Source organism: Anoplopoma fimbria, chromosome 2 (genome assembly GCF_027596085.1).
Source record: "Anoplopoma fimbria isolate UVic2021 breed Golden Eagle Sablefish chromosome 2, Afim_UVic_2022, whole genome shotgun sequence".
NCBI classification, from domain to species: Eukaryota; Metazoa; Chordata; class Actinopteri; order Perciformes; family Anoplopomatidae; genus Anoplopoma; species Anoplopoma fimbria.
Window position 1 is genome coordinate 11,206,352 of NC_072450.1, and position 17,539 is coordinate 11,223,890.

Below are 17,539 nucleotides of genomic sequence, written 5' to 3' on the forward strand. Positions count from 1 at the left end.
AGTACAGCAGCTGGCATGCATGGAGGCACAAGGTGGCAAAGGGATTCTCCCCCAGTGATTCATTTGAACTTTTCCTCTCTTTGAAATGGCATCACAGAGGCCTTGCATGATTAATGTCGGCCACACTTAAATACATTGTTCTACACAGAGTGCGCCAGCTGAATATTTGAAAACCAGGAGCTTTTAAGAATGCCCGAAGGCAGGTCTGGGAATATTTTAGTTTGATTGGCAATCAGCTTTCTATTCAACCTTTCCAATTGTCCATGTAATGTCACATATTTAGGTGAACACACGCACCGACTAACTAAGTGGCACTGTAATTTGACAACAGTGTCAAACAGGCTCATTAAAGGGTATCAATACTGTATTGTGTGTAAATGTGAAATTAGAGCAAAAGTAGTCTACACAGCCAAGCCAAGGATCCAAATTCTGAAAATGTTCTTGATTTAATTCATTGTTCCATGATTACTGTTAAGTTTACTAGTATTTGTTCATACAAACCAAAATTATGTGTAATTGTGTGCCTTTCAATAACAAAATCTAAGGGCTCCAATCAGTGAGGGCACAAAGAGAGACACAACACACATTCTCAAAACAACAAAACACAAGTGAGAAGTGATACGGGGAAAGGCGCAAGACAAGATTTCTTTCAACCATACCACGTCCATCCATTCCAAAAAGGGATGTTCGCAAGAAGCTAGCAATCCAAGTCGTTTGTGTGCTGATTTGCAGCGGACAAAACAAAGAAGAAAGACAAAAGACTATGGAGAGAATTGTTGGGGAGACACAGGTAGCAGGATTGTCTGTTCTGCAAAGACAGTTGGAGGTAAATAAAGACATGAATAATAACGACTCCTTGTCTTGCTGATATTTCCCTTGTCTTGCGTTCTCATTGGGTTGATGCTGCGGTCAATGCCTGTCAAAACAAATTTTTAGACTACAGAATTTGGACTTGCAAACAGGTCCACATATTTAACCTGCTAGATATCTCACCGGCGTCAGCAACGCATTGGCACATCTCTCAGATCGTGTTCTTGAAAATTCTGCTTCTCATTTTGCTTCTGATTCAGAGCTTTTGTATGTAAAATGGCCTTTTGGCCTCGAGGTAAACAACACGACTAGTCGCTGAAAATGTTGCTTTGATCCCTGACATCAATAAACAGTATGAACTGCAAAAAAGCAATATAACATCTGTTGTCCGAGCATGCATCTTGTGTAGAGTACTCTTCATCAACACAAACCCTGAACTAAAGCCTCCACCCTGCACCGCACCGAGGATATGTGGAATGGCAAACAGCAGTTCATTATAAAGCACTGAGCCTCCAAGAAGTAGTCTGACGCGTGGGTTGCATTTATTAAATTATACAGTGTTCTCACTTATATTGTGAGTGACCAACGGAGCAGCCCTGACTGTCACATATTATCCTCTAGTGGAGTGTCGTCTTGTTGACTCCACGCTGAGACTCTGATTCTTCACTTTGCACCTTTTACCTCTGAAACTAAAACAACAAGATCCATCCAGTGAGAGCAATGGGAACTTTTCTAATTATTGCCACAATCATAATCATGCTTGTCTCGCAGCAATGCCTCTCTGGGCTCTGTGGTCCCGTTGCTAGCTGGATGGGCACACACAGGGAAAATGCTAATCAACATCCGGCCTCATTAACTTATTGGTGACTGGGGTACAGCAAAAGAGCCTCTTCACTCCTTTCAAGGGTGGATGTAATCAGAGGCAGCATCTATACATACATATTTCCTTCCCAGGGGAGAGGGAATGATACATAGCTCCGCAAACTCACAGTAACTCCTCAGCATGGGAAAACCATTAGGATTATAATGGGATTTAAGAAGTGAAGCCCTTTGTGTTTGATTAGCTTCATCAAATAGTATGATTGTATGAATGTCAATCATTGAGATTTCCCTGGTATTTCTCTTTGTGAATCCACTTGTAGATATCAAGGGAATCCAGTTTGCCAAGACCAACTAAAAAAAACAGGCATCAACAACAACAACTATACAATAAAACCCACTATGGTGCACGTTCCTACCTCTTCCCATTGGTGGATGTAGCGAATGAGTCTAGAGAGACGCAGGAGTCGCAGCAAGCTGAGGATCTTTGTGAAGCGGACAATCCGCAAGGCGCGCGCTGTCTTGTAGAAATCCGAATCGATCCGCGTCTCCACGATCAGGAAGATGTAGTCCACGGGGATGGAGGAGATGAAGTCCACCACAAACCAACTCCGCAAGTACTTGATCTTGATCTGTTGCGGGTCCAGGATGATCTCCGTGTTGTCCTCTTTGACGATACCAGTCCTGAAATTGAGGACCAGATCCATGAGGAAGAAGGTATCGGACACCACGTTGAACACAATCCAGGGGGGCGTGTGCTCATCCTTGAAGAATGTGATGCCAACGGGGATGATGATGAGGTTGCCCACCATCAGCAGCAGCATGGTCAAGTCCCAGTAAAACCTTATTGGAAATAGAAATAGAGAAAGACAGAGATGGTATGGTAAAAGAGAGTCAGGACATAGCAAAATTCTAACCATTAGCAACGACCACCAACCCACATACATACTGCAACTTCTTGCCATTGCAGAAGTATATTACATTACATTACATTACAGTCATTTAGCAGACGCTTTTATCCAAAGCGACTTACAATCAGTAGTATGTTACATATCATTCACCCATTCACACACTGATGACAGGCTACCATGCAAGGTGCCACCATCAGACTCTAACTAACATTCATGCAACATCCAGTCCACACCGATGGCAAGCCTTCGGGAGCAACTTGGGGTTAAGTGTCTTGCCCAAGGACACATCGACTGCCGAAGCCGGGTATCGAACCACCGACCCTCTGATTGGAGAACTACCTTGCTCTCCACTACGCCACAGCCTCCCTATATATGTATATTGTATATATATTGTTTCTATCTAACCGAAGATTCGCTGTACAAGCAAACAATGATGGGACACACTCTGAGACTCATCACCTATTTATTTTAATTTATTTACCTTTGGGTCTGCATGTGTGGTCGAAACAAGCATATCCACACAGGGTGTAATGATAGTGTTATAACCTATACATATTAAACTTCCCCACCATGTCAGACTGCAGCTTGACGTGAAAACTATTTGTGTGTGTACTGTAAATTCAAACTCAAAGGTCAATGAGGGTTAAATGTTAATCACAAACTGTACTGTGACCTAGTCTATCTTCCAGGCCTGAGAGTTTGGATATAAATTGCACTGACTGCTGACATGGTAATTGAATACAGATTGGCTCTTTTGTGTTAAGGGTGATATATCCTGGATACGCCATAGATCGCACCGTGAGGGGGTCCTGCATGGTGCACCAGCCGAGTGAGCTTTGATGATTTACCCACCTCACCATTAACACAGCCACAAAGATCTGTCTCTACGCAAAGTCAATTTCAAGAGCAGGGCCATAAGAAACGAGGAAGAAAGGACACTATATACATAACTAGGGTAGGATACGCATTTTTTTTTTGCAAGCTTGCAAGTCTATAGCAAGTTATTACTGCTCTTTCACTGCCTTGTTGCAGCTGATGTCTATTGATTTCATGGTGGATTTACAGTGTTGAAGTAAATAACACAGTACTTAAAATGAACTGCTGCTTTGCAGGATGACACAGCCTGATCCAAAAAGTCCTCTGGCCCATGTCTTGTCAAGTTGAGTAAAATGTACCTATTAGTGCAGGTACATAACGTCTGCCTCACCAGAGCAAGAGATAACCTTGCATACCCTGTTTCTTTCCTCATGAGATTGTGTGTGTTTTTTTTCTTCTTTGCATGCCTGTGTTTGCTTTGTTTTAGGTTTACATAATTCATCATTTTATTTATGATTAGTTAGATCTAAAATGGCCTTTTCTCTTCAAAGTCCCTTGAGAGATGCTTGTGATGAAGCACAACAACTCCAAGTAGTTTTACCCTTATGATGTACCTTGATATTCCCATTGATGCTGCTACAGTCAATTTCCCCTCTTGCTATAAAAGGAACCGTGATCATTTAAATGGTGCAAACTTGGTCACAGCTAATAATTTGAAATGTTGTTCTATTTTCTTTTCCTTGTGCATGACTAAACACCATTGCTGATTCCTTATGGAGATAAAACAAAGGACATCTGTGATGTCATGAGTCATGACATGATTGCATATGGACAAAAGAGGTCTCATTGACTTTTAACAAATAAATCTGTGCAAAGAATTTACATTAGTTTGAAGAAAATAATGACTGTAAAATCCCGAAAAACTACACAGGCTGCTATGTAGCAGACGATTGAGTTGTAATGTGCTCGGGTAACGGTTTATAAGAGCATTTCAGACATGCATACATAAATTTACAGTGTACAGAGACACACATCACAGTTCTATTGCACACACAGAAACATATACACTTACACACACACACTGAGGAAACGGTGACAGTAATTGGAATTCTTCAAAGTAAAAGGGTATCTTCCGTTCCAGCTTGTTGTCAAGGGGAGTTAAATTTAGACAGACCTTGCCACCACTGTGTTTTCTCATGTTAAGACTGAAAGCCCAACAGGACAAGAAAAACTTCAAAGGAATAAACACAAACATAGATTATAACATTTGTTCTTCAACGCCATGTTAATATAATGTAATAAATGCTAGATAGCGTGTGCTTTTTGCATCCCCTCAGCTACAACTCACTAATAGAATTCAAGTGTGCTCCCATTACTTGACAGAGCATATAAGGGGTGATTTAATACTATCTGTCTCTACAGAAACAGATGAAAATATTTCCCTTTGTTTAGCTATTTGTATCAGCTGTGATGATTCAACCGCCATCCACTAGCCAGAAAATATTGGCATTTATGTTTCAGCAAACCACGGGAATACATTGAATGTGCAGGTGTCTGAACCCAAAGAGTTTCGTAAATGTTTAAAATTGGCCTCGTATCAGCAGTGATAATTGAACTTTCCATGGGCCAGATTGGGGCTAGATGGCCTTCTAATTGACAATAAATTTAAGTGATTCATAATTGGAATTTCTTTTGTACTTTTTCATATAAATAAGGTACCAGGGTGCATTAAAGAAAATAGCACAAAGTCAAGTTGAGGCTGATGAGGATGTCATTCCTATTGAGAGCATTTGATCATAAACCAAAGTAAAGGAGAAATGGATTTTGAGCTGATGATGCAGGCAATCCGAGTTCAAAAACTGGATATTGTTCAGAACCACAAAAGAACTAGACAAGCCATAGAGGTGAAGCCTGACAAAGATTTCTGTCTTCAGTTAGATGATGCTGTATGAATGAAATAAATAGAAAAAGAAGTGCTAGAGGAGAGCTTATCAACATCTTTGCAGAAAGAACAAGACAGAATGCTGCTTGAGACCTCTGGACGGCAAAACAAATCAGCATGGTACCTTTTTAGCTTATCATTGGATTTTTAAATAAATCAAACTACGAGTGAAATAAGTCCTAGGACCATAAGTGAGTGTGAGTTCACCCCAAAACAAAACTGAGATTGACCCACTAAATCTTGTAGGATAAGGAAACCACTCAGTATGCATAATTTCAAAGAGCTGTGTCGGTATCCTTGTGGATTTTAAGGTTTTTTTATGTGTAAGTGGAGACTCAGGTTTTACATGCACATTTTCTTGTGTGTGTGTGTGTGTGTGTGTGCGTGTGTTTGTGTGCGTTTGTGTATGCATGCATGTGTAGAGTATATGCTCATGATTTCTCCTTTTCACTCTCGTGGTTGCCTCCTGATGGAGGTCAGGCCACCTAAACATAGCAGGGATCCATTTACTGTGTTTTATTATTCACTGGGACCCTGACATGGAAGAACATTGTTCTATAAATACAGTTGGGGCAAGTGCGGGATGTTAGGCGGACATTTCAAAGGCATTAAACAATCCCATATCTCTGTATGCATCCCAAATCACTGACTCACACTGTGTGCTGGTATACCACCTGTCTTGAAATAAAATGAAAGCAAAATGCAGCGACCTAGCAGTGGTGGGGGTTATTTCCAGGTGTTAGGGGAGAGGGAAACATCTAATTTGAAATAGTTTTATCTTGTTTTATTAGATAAGTATTGTTATTAAAGCAATGCCAGCAATTACATACTTATTTTATGTATAGCAAGTAATGAGCCAAATGTGGAAACTGCTGATAACTTGACTTTTATCTATACATGAATCAATCTATTCGCTTTCATTTGGTTGTAAACACAAAGCTCTGTAAAAATAGAAAATAGATCAGATAAAAACATGTGAAAATAACAAGATCTAATCACAATCTATAGAAAAACACGCCCCGAGCTTGTGTGTGTTTGCACGATTATGTGACCACTGAGGAGCATCAGAGCTGCCTGCAACAACAAGGAGGTAGACAAAAAAAAAAATGAAAATGAAGACCAGCAAAGCAGAGAACCACTGGAAACATTGGGAATATGAATCAGAATAGCTGACACCCCTACTTGTTGTGGTGCTGAGTGTTCAATGTACTGACGAAGGGAGCCCTGACATTTTGCTGTCTGTAGGGATAGAGCCACAGCCCACTCTGCTCTCCGTTGGGGTGACCAGGGACAGCAAGAACATGTTGTCACCCTCAGAGTGCATCTGACTACACGATAAGCCTCTCTCAGTCTCCTCACCCTGCCAGCCAGGCTACCTGAAAGGGACTGTGAGCCACCACAAACAGCCTGAGATGGACACACACTTACCTTTCAGGAGTAGCTGATGTTTAAATTGAGGGGACACAGGGGATACAGGAATGGGCTGTATATAATCCTGCACATACAGGGCATATAAAGGGGGTATATGCACTTGTTTAGATTTCCCCTTGTAGAGACGTCTATCTGTTGGATGTCATGCTGGGAGAGTGAAGGCAAAGCTTGCAAGCAGATCATCTGTCATGTCAGGTACAAGTGGCAGACAGCATTTAACAGTGCCTCCCTTTATTCTGCACCACACTGACTGAATGGGAACAGCAGAAGAACAGTGAGTGCTCCCAGACTGAACTTCCACAAGGGCACCAGCCAACATTGTGTGCACTGTAAATGTGATTTGAGCTGATTAAATGATAGGAATGTATCTGTTTTTGCATGAGAAAGCTGTTTCCCTTTCGTATAATTCAGTTGGGTGTGTGTCAAGTGGCAAACTCTAAAAGCGAGTCAATCTCCATAGACCCCAATGTTGAAACGTCCAACTCTACAGCTGAGATAAGCATGTTTACAGACTGATACAAAAAAGTACGGCATAATTGAGGGATTGGCTGCTTTGAGTGACAGATGGGGGCCATACCAGGTTGCTAACTGCTAGCATCACCCAGGACCATCTCAGATCCAGCAGCTCTTTGCACATTTATGGATTAGATTAAAAATGGTCAGAAAATCCATCCAAAATATCAAATTAAGACAGGTAGACTTTGAGGAACACCAAAGAAAAATACATCCTGTGATTTGGTATCAAAAACATTTGACTTTTGTAGATTTTGTATTTATTTAAATGTGTCTATAATTTTCAAATGCAGAGTGAGGGTAATTTATTACTTGTTACTTTGCTAACTTCCAAAGATGCTGTACTTTAGCTGAACATAGCTGTTGTGGGGCAAATTTAAATTGCAGTTCATCTTACAAAGTAACTGACGGAGCAACAGCCTCATTTACACCATTGCCTTTTTTAAATAAATAAATGAGGAGGATTGAATAAAAATAGAGCTTGAAAGGCACCTGTGAAAAAGAATAAACACTAAATTTTACAAAAGCTACACTTAGCAAGAAGAAGAAGAGGTAATTTATGATTAAGCCAATCACAATTAACAGCAGAACAACATGTGTTACAGAAAAAAAAACAGTTTATTACCCATAAAAGAGCAGATCATTAGTTTACACAAGCAAGTCGGCACTCACATCAAGATTTAAGTGTCGAAGGGGGAAAAAAATGGTTAAAAGGGTTAATCCTATTTTTGTTGTTATCCGCTCCAATGAACTGTCATAACAGTGCTGTCTTTGCAAAGCACAGCCAGCAGGCACAGTGCACATGACACTGGGGCTGTGCAGTTGCAGGTGGCTATATTTAGGTGAGGCACACTGTTTGATCAAACTATGGCAGATTTCATCAGAGGAAGAGGCAAATCTCCCCAACCTCAGGCTACAAGAAAACAGAGGGATTTACTAAATACCCACAGAGGGGAGAGGTTAAATCAACTGAAAGGAGTCAACCTTACCTAACACTTATAAAAGCGATCCAGAAACCCGATTACAAGTGGTTCTATGGTAGGACATGAAGGTAAGGGTACAGCGTACGGTTTTTCATTCACCTCTAAAGCTCTGTATAGGACTGTTATTCAACACAGCCAAGAGAAAGACAATGCTAAAGGCAATGTCACATCTGCTGCCGAAGAACATTTTCTAATAGATAGAGGTCTGCCCCCTTCAAATATTTGACACTGACAAATAGAAGGAAGCTCACAACCACCAAAATTCAAAACACCGGAGTGGAGCATTAGGTCATTCTGAGAAAGATCAGGTCTTTTGACTCACAGAGTATCATTTGACAACAACTGAACCTAAGTTATTAACATTTACATCAGTACTCATTATAAACACAGGGAAATCAGCCTGTATTGAATGTGATTATCATTTATGATCAACTGACAAACAGAAGTTCTTTCATCTAAAGGTCAAACTCTTGTTATGTTTGAAAAGCATTTTGCATGCCTATGGTCATACTTTTTAATTTAAACCAAAATAACCTCACCTCCCTCTGTTAGTGGGTCACTTAGTGGTTTGTGCATTATGTTGCTCATATAATGATGCCATTGTATTTGGATTTCAAATTATCTTAAACACACAGAGGTGTTGTTGCTGCTACTCATTTGCTGCCAGGGTGTATTGCATCAGTGTGTTGAATTGTATCACAGCACACTGCTTTAATGATGATTCTTTATTACTGGTTTGAAGTGAAATTTAAATCATTCTGTAGTGTATTCATCACTGCATTACTAATTCCTTACAATTTTTCCCTTCATTCATAATTGGAGATGTGGGCAACGATTCAGAGGTCTGGAACCAGGCTAACCACCATAGGGACACTCACTAAATACCACAGCGCCGCTCCCAGACTCTCAAGAATATGCCCCAGATCCACGCATTGAAATAAGTCCAGCCTAAACTTGCACTGATGTTTGAATAGCTCAGAAGTGTGCACTTAAGAGCTCTAACTAAATCATGAAATCACCAAAGCCACTTCATAAACTCACCAGATGCAATCAGGGAGCCAACTGAGAAGAATGCTCTGAAGTAGCCAAGTCTGTCCCATTGTCATACTAGTGGATTTTTTTTGGGGGGGGGGGGGGGGGTTTCTGGAGAAGAAAGTGGCTATTCAGTATCCTCGTCCTTATCCTTCACAGCTTCCCAGAGTGCAACCCGCTACCTATCTACTCAGAGGAACAAATACTGTACACAGGTAGTTTCGCTGTCAGCAAACACATATACCTCCTGTGTGGAAAATAATAGAGAGACAGTGAGTAGCAGAGCTGTATTGGAGAAGACACAGAGAGGACACAAAGCTCTCTAGCCGGTCCCATCAGCGTGCACTTATCCTACTAGCATGTGCCAGTATCTGCGCTCCAGCTCTGTGGTCTGTCTTCCCGCTACTAATGGCATCCGTGTTTTCTCATGATGCCTGGTTATCTCCCACAAGGTCTTTAAGGTCATGTCAAAGGGGTCTCCTGTCAGACAGCCTCAGAGTGTGGCAGAGGAAACACTGGAAAGTGCCTCCCAACTGGACAGCAGTGAGCCAGAGAGAGAGAGAGAAGGTGCATCAAGCTTTCTCTTAAGATAGATGAAGTGCTAAGATAATGTAATGTCTATAATACCAGGCGCTGGTCACACTGTACACCTTCACCTTGTGCCCCTTGCTCTGGGCCGCACCAGTACTGGGCCATTATCTTCACCACTTCAGGTGGTGCAATCAGCAAATGTAGAAGCCACAATGAAAGCCTTTTTTCCTATCCATCTCCAAAACGGTGATCTGAGGTCAAAGGGTGACAAGGAGAGAAGAGACACGAGAAAGAAGAAATAAGGGGAGAGGGAAAACGAGACTCTGAATATCATATTAGGATAAAAGGACAGGGATAACGAAGTGAGGAAGAGTATGAAGACAGATCCATATCAGTCTGGTCTTCTGGAAATAAGAGTCATGACGTTGTTTTGAGCAACATTACGCAAAGGTAGAGGTGAATGAAAACAAAATTAATAGAGCTTAAAAGCTGATGGAAAATCCTCACTAAGAAGACACTCGAAGCATGAAATCAAATCAAATCAGAGCGGAGATGCTGTTTAGCTGATTTCTGCTGGTCTGCGTGAGTAAGCAAACGCGGAGGCTTATATGACTGTTAAACCAAACAGGGCAGGATTTATCATGTTGATTTGTTAGCTCTATAATTTCTCAATTGTACATGCTAAACAGGGTCAGGGTTGGAGTTTCACACACCAGCTTTGCTGCTGCCACCTAATCAATTAAACACTGGGTTTACCGGGTAAAACGTTTGAGTTTTAAAATAACTCAACTCTTCCATTGTTGCCCATCTGAGGCTGACATCCCATTCAAATCAAGGAAGACCTCAAGGGACAGAACGTCTATGCAAACTGGGTAAGGGGAGCTCGGGCTACATGACCAAGGATATATGTCTTGCACAGCCTGAAGTAAGATTGGCCGGTGGAACAGTTCCTCTCAGTGCCCTCTCACTTCTCGTGGAATAAACCCAAACCTGGTCATACAACTATATTCTGGTAAATGTGCAATAGTTGAGGAAAATAAGCAAAAAAACATAATTTATAAATCTAGCTTCATCCCACAGATGCAGTCACCCTTATTAAGTTTAAGCAAATGATTCATGCAGATGTAGAGGACTCAAGGGAGAGGAAGTGATTGGAAAACCGAACTGTTTTTATCTGTTCAAATGTCAGCTAAGACTTTCTCGACTGGTTGAAAGAACTTTCCGTTGCAATCAATTTGTTCCTTTTCTCCTTCCTGTTTGAATTTCAGAAAGATTTGGCAACAGTAGTGACAGCAGTAGTAGTGTGGAATAGAGTCTTGATGGATAACATCTCTAAACTTAAAAGCATTTTTAACGTTTAATCAAAAATGGAAGGTGGTGTGGCGATAACTGCCTCTGTGTCTGTATCTTTTGTGAAATATTAATGCAACCACTGCTTGGCAAGACAGCAAGTGTCATCAATCTTAAAAGAAATTACTAGGTCAAGGCTAAACAATAAACCTCAGTGGTAAATGTTTTTATAGAGTGTTGCGAGGTGTCATAAAGATTGGAAACCCTTTTTGATGTAGGAGAGTGAAAACATTGCAGGGCAGTAAAGCAGTATCAAATAGCATGTAAGAAGAATAAACGGCCTGTTGATGGAACGCTGCAGAACAATGTTCAGTAACGGGAACTTTGAGATTTGTATCAGCAGTATAAATCTAAATAAGTAACATTGTGTAGTAATACAAGTTTATGAGTGCATGCAGAGGAACGGGGGGGTGGGCACCACTAATTCCTTCAAGCACACACACAAACACACAGGCACAATCTCTACATTTAAGAGTCGTGGCTGCTACCAGAAACTAAAATTGTAGTCTTTAAGGAGAGGAGAGTCTGCTGTCTGTTCTCCGATGTGTGCAGCAGAAACTGGTGTTTGCAAAAAAAAGCAGGACATGCTATCGACCAACCCCGCCGCCCCTATAGCAGAGGAGAGGGAACAATCTGTCTCTCACCACTGCATGTCTCATAATCCATCCATTTGTCGGAGTCTTCTAGACACCCAGCATGTGGCAGGTCCAGGCCAAACACATTGATCCAGGGAAGTATTTCTTGTGAATCACGCCAGCCACACACAGAGTTTCTTTATTCAGCAAACTGGACTCTGGTCCTGTCTGAGTGGAAACCCCACTGTTTCCAAAGTGCTTTTAGCCTTCTATACATTCTGACAGAGTACACCTGGTGAGGTCATCTAAGGGAATTACATCATCCTGCCATGTCTGTTCTGCACAGATGGCTGGAGAGAGTTTTGTTAGCAATGGAATGAAAATTGGTAAGCTAAGCAAAAAAAAGCAAAAACAAGGATGATTGAGATGTAGAAGAATGAAACGTCATGACACAGTCTTGTCACAATGCTATCTCTGGTGGTATCTCGTGGTAGCCAGCCTGAGGCACTTGCAGGTGGAACTGATTATTATTTCTGGCACATTCTGCTAATTGGCTCTGAAATGACTAGAGCTTGTCCGTGAAGCTGACTTTGTAATGGTGAGTGTCTTATATATATTCAATTTAAAATGACTTTTAATATGGTATTTCTCATATTGTGTCCAAACCCTGGAGCAGCATATCGGTGCCAGTTTGACATCTTGGCCATTTCCTATCGAGGCTGATAGGAGGGGGGGGGGAGCAATCCAATTTCAGAGAGCGAGAGGGTGTGAGAATCCACCTGGGACACAAGCAGGGCTGAAAAGGTCAACCTGTACTCGATATAAGAGAATCTGTGTGAGGGGGAATGAAAAGGCTGGGGCTGCAGAGGTCAATACAAGGGACGTTGAGATTTGGTAACTGTACTTCAAAATGATATGCATGCATAAAAACATAGGGGATATATTTTGAAAAATTAAACAGAGCAGTCTCTCAGCACACCATTTTACACTAGCTGATGGATGAATCAGGGTCAAAATATAGTTTGCAATGAACACTTGAGTTAATTCTAACCTACATGTGGTGCAAAAGAATGGGCTATCACATATCCGACCATTTTGTGTTTCAGGTTAAAAACAGTGAGTTGCCCTATAATATGAGTGTATTTGGACCCTTATTCCATATTTAAAGTAAGCAAACCTCCGTCATCTGGCTCCTAAATGGACCAAAATAGAAACCAAGAAAAGCTGTTGCAAAACATTATTCCACCCATGTTTGTGTGTGAATGGCAGGCCTAGACATGAATGTAAGACATCAGAGAGAATCAATAGCATACAGGAGGTATTTTTATCCGAGATATCTTAATTATTCATTCCAACCATGCCAACAATTCCCATAAAATACAGCATGCGGCTCTTTCTTGATCGCTGGAAACCAAGTGATTCCTTATTTACAAAGTTTTCATTTTTTATGTCGAATAAACTCTTCAGTCATTACAAAAGATAATTCTTAGGTCTGGTTATCAATTTGATGATGATGCAGAGGTGTGAATCCCTGCAGCACACGTAATCAAAGTAAAGAATGCCCTCTTGGGTATCATTGGAAGATTACACCTATATAATCTGTGTTGATGTTTATTGCTTTTTAGACCAGAGCAGATTACATGTCAAATGTCAGAACGAAATTAAAACTAAAGGTGCATAATGACATTTATAAATAGACCCACTATATTTAACCCTTTGGATGGAAAATAATTGTCACTGTGCCCCAGGCCAAACAAAGAAGCAAAAAGGAAAGCAAGAGTGGAAAACCTAATGTTTATCTCCTCACAGGAAAAAACAGTTGCAGCTACTTTTGCACAATTCATGTGTTAAGTGTCACATTGCTCATAAATACTACCGTCAGTATTGATAGGTGAAGCCAACAAGGGTCAAGGGTCAGTTCATTGTATGGAGAGAGTGGACACTCTAAGTATATAGATATTGTAACTTGTGTCTTTTCAAAACCAGGAAGTGGCGCAAAAATAATACCATAGCATAGCCAGAAGCAGAATGCATGACCAGAGATACAGAGAGGTCAACAGAAGTCTTGGTCACTTAACAAACAAGGTACTTCAAACGTGACTTGACTATACCTCCTATAGCCACCCTGAAATGTTGAGATGAGTGAGACTGACATATTTACCTGTGGTCAGTGGGAAAATAATCGCATCTCTTCAGTGGAAAGAGAAATAAATTTGACACTGAAATGTGTTAAGAGGAAAAACTCTTGGCTGACTCGTGTTGTGTATCCACCTGGAGAGATTATAAATTGATGTTGCAGTCCAGAGGATGGTGGTGCAGGAAGGACACACCACATTACATTTGTCAGGTGACCAAAACACATCAAGCATACCAGCTGGGTGACAGCACTTAACAGAAAATGCTTCCAGCAGGCTTTCCCATTTTCAAAATGTATATGATGTCCAATCAATCAATATAATCTCACCTTTGAGATTACCATCACATTGCCAAGGTTAACCTCAGCTCTCTGTCTAATACCAAAAACAAAATGAAATGACATATCAGGAGGGGAAAAAAACACTGACAAAGGCCATTCTCTTAAAGTTGTGATCTGGTGTCCTGATTTCACGCTCCCACACAAGTGTTCCTGGTCAGGTCACGTGGTACCGTTCAATCATTCTGCCACTATGACAGACAACCTTCCACCCACCAGCCACGCACATCATCCCTGGGCTCCCTCCATTAAATAAATTGTGCTGTAATAATCTCTTGGCTCCTAATATTCGTGGATGAGCACAGCAGCCTATTTTGATTACCCCACTTTCAGGCCCAGCCAGAACCATCTGTAATCCCCATGTTTTACCCTCACTAAATTAAAGGAGGAATTATTTAACGGAGACCGAAAGGAATAGAGTGTCATTCATCCTACGTAGTGTCAAAATGTTTTTTTGGGGCTCGTCCATGCCTTTGTCTCCTCCAGGTTGGACTACTGCAATGCACTCCTCATTGGGATTTTTTTTATCTCCCCATGCACATTAGCACTACCGTAGCCTACAAGCCAGGAACACACAGTCTGTTAGGGAACACGCTAATACTCTACAGTCTGGACTGAATTCATGCATCTTTGATTTAAAATGTTTTTATCTTATATGGATCTTGGTATCATCATCAGATGAGTCATAAGACTTGCTGCACTGAAAAAAACTGTCAAAAGCTAATAAAATGGGGCTCTGAATGTCCAGGCGTTTACATTCCTCTACTGCATCTCTAGTACCTCACCTTGACCTTTGTGTAACTCTCACCCAGACTATGACTCCTGCCACCGCGACAAGAAGGGGAATCACCCGCGCTGCAGCCGTGTTTGTTTCTCCATCTCATTTTTCAATAAATCCAGCGATGGCAAGCTCGGGGCCCCACGAGACCCAAACAAATCAATAGCAAAACACACTCTCAAATGAACCGTATTCGACTTGACTGAAATAGAGAATGATGTTATTAAATCCGATCCCACACGCTCAGAAACTCAATACACAAAGACACACGGATACACTTGTGCACACTCGGGTACAGTAAGAGTACTGTATCTGCAACAAAAAGCCTGTAGCTGTCGGTAGCTGCTAATGCTTGATAAGGACTACAAAGCTAAGGTGTACAATGTGTGCAGTATCTGGAATTCATCAAGGAAATAATAACCATGGGATTTATTCCCCCCCCCCCCCGATTCCCCGCAAAATAAAAACTGTGTCGCAAAAGTCAACATTACTATGCTATTGAGAGAAGCTGTCTGAAAAAAGTTTTTTCTATCTAGGCCAATGGTGGACATAAAATCTGCTATGACTCATTGTAGCTAAAGAATGAACCACTTAATCAGAAACTGGTTTAATTAATGGGCAGAATAAAGGCTTTCAAGAACAGAGTGCACATTTTCATTTAGTTGACACTTTGTCTAAATGTTACTTTCCTTTAACTTTATCACAGCCTAAATGTGCACATCGGTGACTACATCTGCTCTACTTTTCTTTAATGTATTCTCTGCAAAAAAAAAAAAAAAAAAAAAACAGTTGTAAGATGTCTTTTCAGAGGATTTATTTTTGCAACTGTCTAGGTAATTGTCTTCTGGGAAACAGACCTGGATGTGTGGGAGGAATAAAAGGCTGTTGAAAAAGTGGACTTTTGCAGAGGGGATGGAAGGACTGCCTGACTGTTGCAAAGGGATTTAACTGATTGACAGAAACTGCAGGACAGCCGACTCCTTCTCTGATAGTGTTGGCAACGCGTTTCTAAAGGAAAAATAGAGGATTAATAGAGCCTTCAGTGCAAAAAAACCCTTCTAATGTGCGACACCTTCTTTCCATCTCCCCAGGGAAATGTGGAAGACTTTCCAACAGATGTGTCCTCTGGGTTCTGAATCACAAGATAATTAAAAGGCACTTGATGATCAGAGGGCTGCATTCTAATATTGCGCCGCATCACTTGTCTAGAATTCTGCACAATGCTGCTGCATTGATAGAATCCACTCAAAGGGCTCTATACAACAGGTAAGAAAATAAATCCCTCTGGTTTTCATCATGCAGATACAGGAATCCATTATGTGAGAAGACTATCAATTTGTCATTAAGCAATAAAATATTTTTTTTAAAAAGGGACAATGAGCAATGTATGACTTTTATCAAACTCTATTTACGACCACGGACATGCAGCTTCGATGGGTCTCAGCACAGTTTATGGTACGGCTGCTTTTAAAGTCACATTTTTATGAGAGTGACAAGAAAGCATCCAGTGAGGAGCAGGGCAGAGGCGGCAGTAATCCTAACACCAATCAATCATATGTATTGTTCAACAATCCTTTCAAACCCCCCGGAGACATTTCATGGTCAGCATGTGCTTAAGGACAGTAATAATCGTCCTTATTTAAAAAGACTCCAACTGAATCCGTCGTCTTATAGGAAAGCTTTCCTCCTTTTTTCCAATTGAAGTTGTCACTGGGGTTAACTGACCACATCTGCTCGCTGGAAGACGCTTGTTCAGAATCGAACGAGGCCATTCAGCTTTGGATCTAGAAATGAGGCTGTAGATTGGATTATGAGGCCATTTTTAATCCGTCTTTTTCCCCTTGCAAGATATTGCTCCTCCCTTGCTTCTTAGCGTTATACAATACTTGACAAGAGCAGATTCTGCTGAATTTTGGAGCAGTGATGACTAGTGATTCCTTGTGACACTCTAATTTGAGTTTATAGTGCCAAAGCTTTGATGCAGACATGGGAATAAAACTTTTCGACTCAGAGACCCTTCTTTTCTCCAGGCCCATTAAAAAGGTCCCCCTCATCCCCTTGTGTACTTTAATTACAGCCATCTCGTCCTGTCTCTGATCCTGATTTTGAAGAAAGTAGGCGCCCAAATATCCCGTTTCTCCTTCAGTTCATTAAAAATAAAATACTAGCTGAAACTCATCTCACCACGCCATGTTAACTCACTGACATGATGTAATATTTTTCCCTTATCTCTCATGGAGATGGGTTTCAAATAGTATTTGAAGTAATTTTATACTGATAAAAAGGAATAATAGATGTTGACTTCCTTCAGTAATTAAACATTATACTTGAATCTAGTTGTAAATTAAAGGAGTTTATGTATGCTTTGTCTTTTTTTTTTCACAAAAAAATGTAAAGAAGTCTTACCCATAGTTAGCCTAAGCACAGCTTCAATACTTTTACTCTCCTTAACTGCTCTCAGAACGGCTAAATGTTTAATTATGGTGATATACAGTATCCGTCCTCAGACCCCAACAAGTAGGTGGCTAACCTAAGAGAGCACTCCCCTCTCAGTGCATTTTTGATAGATCTCACT

General features: G+C 40.9%; 1 protein-coding gene across 1 annotated transcript in view; it reads right to left on the reverse strand.

The window, feature by feature from the left end:
* hcn4 (hyperpolarization activated cyclic nucleotide-gated potassium channel 4) overlaps positions 1–17,539 on the reverse strand; it is a 59,600-nt gene that overhangs the window by 38,936 nt on the left and 3,125 nt on the right. The window contains exon 2 of the mRNA XM_054617304.1: positions 2,049–2,472. Coding sequence (XP_054473279.1) covers positions 2,049–2,472 — 424 coding nt within the window. The remainder of the gene's footprint in view (positions 1–2,048; positions 2,473–17,539) is intronic.